Below are 7,291 nucleotides of genomic sequence, written 5' to 3'. Positions count from 1 at the left end.
GATGAATAAATTAATATAAGGAAATAAATATACAAAACGACGTAATTTTTAGGTAGACGAAAGTAAATATATCTCAAGCTACTTGAGAAATATTTTTCTCTTTTATGTCTCCCTTTTTTATTCTCTATCTATATTACAAATAAAAGTAAAAATAAATAAATAAATAAATCTTTTCCATTGGTTAGACCATAGTTTGCACTATAAATCAAAACATACTATTTATGATAGTATATCTTTATTGAAAACAATATTTCTGCAGTTACTGCTGATAAGTTATCTGCATTTACTTTCAAAACGACATCGTTTTGGAATTGAAAGATTAAAAATTATAATTATAAAGATTATAATAACCCTGAAATAAATTAAAATTACAAAAACACCATGATTTCTGTCCCAAAACAACGTCGTATTGGGCTTACTGCAGATAACTTATCTGCAGTAACCGCAGAACAAGCGAACCCATATTTATTTGCAGGGTAACATTATTTTAATATTAGGTAGAAGTCGAATTTTTTACCCCTATTTTGTTTGTTCATTTACAAATTCAAAATCAATTAACCTAGTGTTGGCAAGTATATGATTAATGTGTCATAACAATGCCATTAGTTGAGGTCAATGTGTTCACACTCAGAACATAGGTAGGAGGACATGCCTTAAAATGAGATAATATGAAAAAGTGTATGGCACTTTTCGAAATGGTAATATACATAATTTTCTTGTCAAATTACAAGTATACCATAAACAGATCGATACATAGGAGACTCTTAGTTTGGATCATAAGCAATTGACACCACGCTAAGATTATTCTTCAAAATCAAATTTCAAATGGTTGTGGAATTTATGGATAGCAGGGCAATCTATATTATAATAGTGGTGGAAAATAGAAATATGATTTACAAGTGGAAACATATTTTCATCATCAGAGGATGAAATCCTAGTCTTTTATGCTATATAAACCTAATTGAACTAATTCAAACTATGATCTCTGCTCTACTACCATCACTTTTTCCTTCATAACAATCAGCCACTGCAACCTTTTGCACATTCTTATAAGAATACTTACGAGCAAAGAACACAAACATGAACAAGTTCAGTGTGGTTATGCATGCAAGTAGCCAATAGAATCTGTCCAAGCGGCTACTATTCAAATCCTTACCAAACCAACTTTTCCCAATCTTACCTGTGACTTGGTCAACAATTGTTATCAACAAACTACTGAGAAAATTTGCAGCCCCAATCACACTTAGGTAAAGTGCTATCCCCAAGCTTTTCATTGAATCTGGCACTTGGTCATAGAAATACTCTTGCAAGCCCACAAGGGCTAAACCATCACCAATACCAATAATTAGAAATTGTGGAGCTAACCAAAAGACACTCATTGATAATGAACCCTTTGATGGATTCATCTCGACAGCTTCAAGCCTCTTTCTCTCTACCAAAGCTGCTACTATCATTGTAACAACTGAGAAAAACATTCCAAAACCAATCCTCTGAAGGATATTCATTCCTCTTTCATTTCCTGTTAGCTTTCGTAACACTGGTACAAGGATCTTGTCATAAATGGCCACAGAAATTATCATCCCAATGGCGGCAAGAGTGAAGATTGAAGCTGGAGGAATCTCAAACCCATTATTGCCTATCTTTCTGTCCATGATGGCACCTTGTTTGATGAAGAAAGTGGGTGTTTGTGCAGCACAAATTCCAAATGCTAAAGTAAATACCCAAATGGGGATCATGTTAATAATAAGCTTCATTTCTTCAACCTTAGTCACAGTTGCAAGTTTCCATGGACCCTGTTTCTCTGCTAAGTTTCCTTCATTCTCAAGAATAGCTGCCTTGTCAAGAAATCTGAAACATAGTATACCATCAATTAATTTATATACCTCTAAATTGATCTTTCTGTCTCAATGTAATGATTAAATTATATGAGAATGTATCCTTTTATCTCTATTTTGACTATGATCGCGTCATGTGAAAAATCTCGGTCAATCATTGACTGATCAACAGTCACAAGATTATTGACAAAGCTTATATAACGGATAAGAGCAAATAATTATTTTAATTGCTGACCATTGATCTATCAATGAATGAGAAATTTCCTTGGTGCTACGGATGCACCGTAAATTCAGTGCATCTTCCACTTATATTATGACACATGTCTTACTATTGTCAAATCAATAATAAATAATGTATTTTAAAATCAGAAGAGAAAATGATTTGATATAAAGTAAGACACGTGTCACAGTATGAGTGAAAGATGCACCGAGCGTACTGCCAAAGATATTATCGAATGAATGATTGATTGATGGTCATGTTAAAAAGAAACGTGAGAGAATCTATTCCGAAACTATACTACTTACTTGAGTTTCTTGGTATGGGCCAGAAATCTTCCATTGCTACCCTCAAACATTGAAACTTCATATAGTTGAGTTGGATCGGAAGGATAAGGAAGCTTTCTTTTGGAAATAGCAGCAACAAGAACCTGAAACATTGGAGTCAAGGGGCTGCCAGTTGGTGCCCGATAACGATAAGTTGACCTTCCTATCAAGAAAATGACCAATGAGAAAGCCATGACCACTGTGAGGATGATATCAGCAACACCCCAATTTACATGGTCTTGTACATAAACAACCACAGTCACTCCTAGAATGAGTCCACTGCAAAGACCACAATTCCACCAGTTGAAGTAGGACATTTTCTGCCTTCTTTCTTCAGCATGATCATCATCAAATTGATCAGCTCCAAAGCTTTCCAAAGAAGGTTTATGCCCTCCAGTTCCTATGGATATTAAATAAATGGCTAGGAAAAAAACCACTTCATGAATCCTCCTAGGTTCAGAACACATATTAATGTGATCACATGGCTTTAAACCTGGTAAGAACCATGACAGAGAAAGGAGAACCAAACCCTGTTTTTTTTTTTTCAACAAGAACAATTTTTTTTCATAGTTAATAAACTATATATACTATAATGACAAATTAATAATGTTACTAAGTTCTAATTGAATGGTGATTGAGATTACCATGAGATATATAATGCATGATGCAATCACAGTGATGTAGCGGCCCAAGTATGCATCAGCTAGGAATCCTCCAAAAAGTGGCATCAAAGTTGTGACACCAGACCAGTAGTTCACATTCCTAACTGCTATCTTAAGGTCTTGATGAATAACCCTTGTGAGATAAAGGATCAAGCTAGTTGCTATTCCAAAGTAGCTTAACCTCTCACTAAACTCAATTGCTGCAAACAAGGATAAAAAATTGTGTGGTTAGTGCAAATAGATTACTTTTTTTTTGAAAAGTATGAGTTCATAGTTTCCTTAGAAACATATCGTGACATGTAAGCAATACAAGGGTAGTCTAATTTGGAAGATCTAATGTTAGTGTTCAAATTTTCCTTAAATGAGAAATTGGGTTTTTAATCCAAAGCCACTTTGCAGTGTCGCTCGATTGAGTTTTAGGGAAAAACATGGAAGTGTTATCTCATGCATCAGAAGTATTTTTTTTTTATGTTGTGACTTTTTTATTTATATGCAAACTTTTTTTTTTTTTTAATAAATGTGTGGTTCATCACTAGTTGAGTCACAATATAAGAAAATAATTCATGCAACATGAGAAAATCAAAATCTTAAATTTTTATTGTGTTAGAAAATTTAGTTTTTTTCACTATATTAATTTAAAATTACTTTTTATTTAGTATTTTGAAACATAAAAATCATACTATCATAATTGATTTTTTTTAAAGAAATCAATAATAGTTAATTGATTATTCAATAATTTTATTCAATACTAATCGTAAAATACGTCCTTTGTAATTTAACTCCCATTATCCAAGTTACACTTTGCATAAAATAGAGTGGGTATGTTAAAAAGGAAAACCACTAGTATTTGCATGGCTTAATTTGTGTGGCTGGTATCATTTATCATCACTTATGCTATTAGAATATGGGAAAAATTATTCTTATGTTGTATAAGATATATTTTCTCTCATACACACTCTTCGATAACTGTGCCACCTTTTTCTTTTCTTTTCTTTTATTTTTTCAGGTGGTGGAGCCCACAAATTTATCTCTATGACATGAGATAACTATCTCCTTTAACATGAGATTAATAAAACCATTAGAATATATATAGTTGTAGGTAGTGGGAACCACCACTTTCTGTGGTCGTACAGCTCTTGACCATTCAAGTTCATGGAAATTTGACCATATAGTTACTTTCATTTATTATTATTTTATTGGTTTTTTATTGGCTAATACATACTCTTCTTATACTTAAATTTATAGATATATAATACTGAGCATGAAGATAAAAAGGATTAGAGGTCTTCATCCTTGTCCTTCATATAGTTTTTATGTGGGTGAGTTTGAATTTTCTAATTAATGGGATACAGGTCTCATAATATTCTCTAAACGTACTCTATTTTTTAAAATCAAAATCAAATTCTGCCATCTAAACTTAGTTTGGATGAGGATAGAAAATAAAAGTAATAGGTTTAAGTTGGGGCGAATATGTTAAAAGACTTGCACTAGAAAAAAGAAAATGTATTTTAATTTCCTAATGAGTATAAAAGAGGTAATTAATATATTCCAAAAATTAAAAAAATGAAAAATTGTGGTGATACATGCAGATATAGTGGATTTAATTAAGATAGTGTGCTGGGAATATTCACGTAAGAATGTAAACAAATATAAAAAGCTTGTTAAATACACCCATCACTCAATAACTTAAACTGTACGTAGTTGGAAATGCTTGATGTATAGTAAATGAAAAAATAAACAAGTTCCACTAGCAATCAGTACGACTATATAATTTTAGTTGCATCCGAAATTTTTAGTTGATATGTTAGTCATTTTCAGCTGCATTAATGCAGTACTGCCTTTAGGCAAAAACAGTATTCATTCATATGGAATAAACCACACACATGCACGAGGATTTCATACCACTTTTCTACTAGCTTGGGAGTAGGGACTATATATATTAAAGATTATGAGCTTATGTGAATGTATTTGCACATTATGACAAGCCTAGTGGCACCAATATATTTTATGGCCTAACTTCATACATATATGAAACTGAAAACAAACCAGAGAAAATTCCAGAACGGGGTTTCAGTAAAGACAAAAGTACACAGAGCTCATTAGAAATTAAATAAAAAGTAATAAAACAAATGAAGAGAATACATTTAGAGTAGTGTATAAATTAATAAGTGGGAAGTTCGAGAATCGAAAAAGGTCGAAAATATTCGAGTGAGTTGCATGGAGTCCCACACCAATTAGAAATAAGCATTGATGGAGGTATCTCTTGCAAAAGTTTTTTGGCTCTCATGTTAACATTCTCAAAAAAATTAGCATATAAAAATTATGGAAAAAAATTATATTTATAAATTTTTTGTTTTATGTATTAAAAGTATTCCAGCAAACATATACTACCCCTATTATATAATATAGTTTGTAAATTTTTTTTTTTTGTAAATATAATTAACCCTCCCCAAAAACCATATATACAAAGATCAAAATTGTCCAACTACTACAACGATGCAATAACTTTAGGTATGTTAATCCCTTACCAATAATAAAGAGAGAAGCTTTCCAAGAACCAGTTGAAGCTCGGAAGGGAACTCTTCCTTTGTGATCCACTGAAGAATCATGAACCCATTTCATCTCATCATTAACCTCTCCTTGTGTTGCTTCGAATTTGTTCTTATCCATCTTGCTATGCTAGCTTAGTAGTACTAGCTTGAAGCTGCAAGTAGAAAACTACACTTCCTTGCTCAAAGTATTCTAAATTAAAGAGATATTGGAGTTATGTGTGGCTATTGCTTTGACAAACTTCACCTTAGAACCTCCTTATATAGGGAATGATATATGCTTTTTTATCCCCCCCCTGTCTCTCCCTCTCTCTCTCTCTCTCTCTCTCATATGCAATAATTTTGATATAAGACAAAGACAATTTTATTATTATTTATTTTTTAAAGGGGAAGTTGTGGTGCTTATCTCATTAACATGTTTTAACAGTAAAATGCCCTGTTAAATTGGTAAAGGCCTCCACGGATTGAAACCCAACAAAGATGCTCTTTACTTGCACTTAGGAAACGTCACTGTTGTAATGGAATAGCATTCGCGCGCCCACATTTTCTTTAATGGGACCTCTCAGTAGTGTTCCATTCGAGGCACCAAAAGGTCTAGGTGAAAGTGGGCTCGGCTGGGCCAGGCTTTGTTTCGAAAAGTCTAAGCTTACATCAACAATTTTCAATTTGGCCTGACCCAAGTATGAATCTAACTGTTAGTCTGGCTTGACCCGTTTATAAAAAAACAAATGGCCTGACTTAGTCCGTTGCCTTGTTAATTTTTAACTTCTAAGCATAACCATGAATCAACTTTACAAAATATTCAAATTCTGCTGCTAAACCAAAAATCATAATTTTAACGTCCAAATAGAATCATGAATCACAACAAAACTCATACAATATGCATTTAAATCACTTTCAAAACAAAATGCTCAAATTAAATAACATATATTTCATGAATTAAAATAACTACATGAATCCAACAAACACATCATGATGCTTGTAGTAAGTATAACCTCTCTCAAAAATCTTTTAATATATTCATATACACAATCTAACATGCTGAGAAGTTGGTTCCTCCTACATAAGAAATAAATTCAGATTTCTATTAAAATATAATCGAATATAATTAAGTTATAAATAATTGCAATTGATTAAATTTATATCTTTTCTTTTTTCTTTAAGGCATACATATTTTATTTTATTTAAAATAAATAGTATAATATAGACAGGCTTGTAGGCTTATAGACCAGGCCTTGTGAAAGTGGGCGTACGACCTTTTTATTAAACAAGCTTTTTCTGTTATAAAAAAAAAAAAAACAAGCTTTTTCAAGGTCCAAATTCGACTTACTTTACAAAATGTACTAAGTCAGAACTGGCCTGACATAAGCCGAGCCCTAGACCCCTGTAAGCCGGCCCCAACCCAGTTTCACCTCTAGTGCCAACCAAGCAAATCAAAAAAAAAATAAAAAAAATTATGACTTTAAAGTAAGGAAAAATCATTTCTGCGTTTAAGGCAGAAAAGTTATACAATATATTATATATTATGAATAATATAAAATAGAGTTTAATTTTGAAAATTATACTATTTACTACGAATAATATATAATGAAGAATTTATTTCAAAAGTTACACTGATGCGTAATAATATTACTGCATATAACTTTTTGTTCCGCGGAGAAGTTAAACCCTTAAAAGTAATATATAATATTTTAAAAGTAAT

The 7,291-nt window shown here is 31.9% G+C and overlaps 1 protein-coding gene across 1 annotated transcript; it reads right to left on the bottom strand.

Moving 5' to 3' along the window:
• Positions 1–754: 754 nt before the first annotated feature.
• LOC133318393 (protein NRT1/ PTR FAMILY 5.6-like) lies at positions 755–5,809 on the bottom strand. Its single transcript, XM_061520380.1, has 4 exons — positions 5,569–5,809; positions 3,023–3,240; positions 2,361–2,908; positions 755–1,848 (listed from the first exon to the last, which is right to left on the bottom strand). Exons 1-4 carry the CDS (start codon positions 5,708–5,710, stop codon positions 972–974), a joined length of 1,785 nt encoding a protein of 594 aa, XP_061376364.1. The 5' UTR covers positions 5,711–5,809; the 3' UTR covers positions 755–971.
• Between the last annotated feature and the right edge of the window lie 1,482 nt (positions 5,810–7,291).

This window comes from Gastrolobium bilobum, unplaced genomic scaffold (assembly GCF_033153095.1).
Source record: "Gastrolobium bilobum isolate Gb01-03AN ecotype WA unplaced genomic scaffold, APGP_CSIRO_Gbil_v1 utg53169, whole genome shotgun sequence".
In the NCBI taxonomy this organism is placed as follows: Eukaryota; Viridiplantae; Streptophyta; class Magnoliopsida; order Fabales; family Fabaceae; genus Gastrolobium; species Gastrolobium bilobum.
Note: the sequence above shows the minus strand (reverse complement) of the source record. Positions and strands in the feature narration are given on the sequence as shown.

What these genes read in the sequence shown, in the direction of transcription:
- LOC133318393 (XM_061520380.1), bottom strand. Translation starts at nt 5,710, where the DNA reads ATGGATAAGAACAAATTCGAAGCAACACAAGGAGAGGTTAATGATGAG. An exon ending in AGCTTCTCTCTTTATTATTG is followed by an intron (nt 3,241 to 5,568) that starts GTAAGGGATTAA and finishes CCTTGTTTGCAG; the next exon opens with CAATTGAGTTTAGTGAGAGG. An exon ending in CATGCATTATATATCTCATG is followed by an intron (nt 2,909 to 3,022) that starts GTAATCTCAATC and finishes AAAAAAAAACAG; the next exon opens with GGTTTGGTTCTCCTTTCTCT.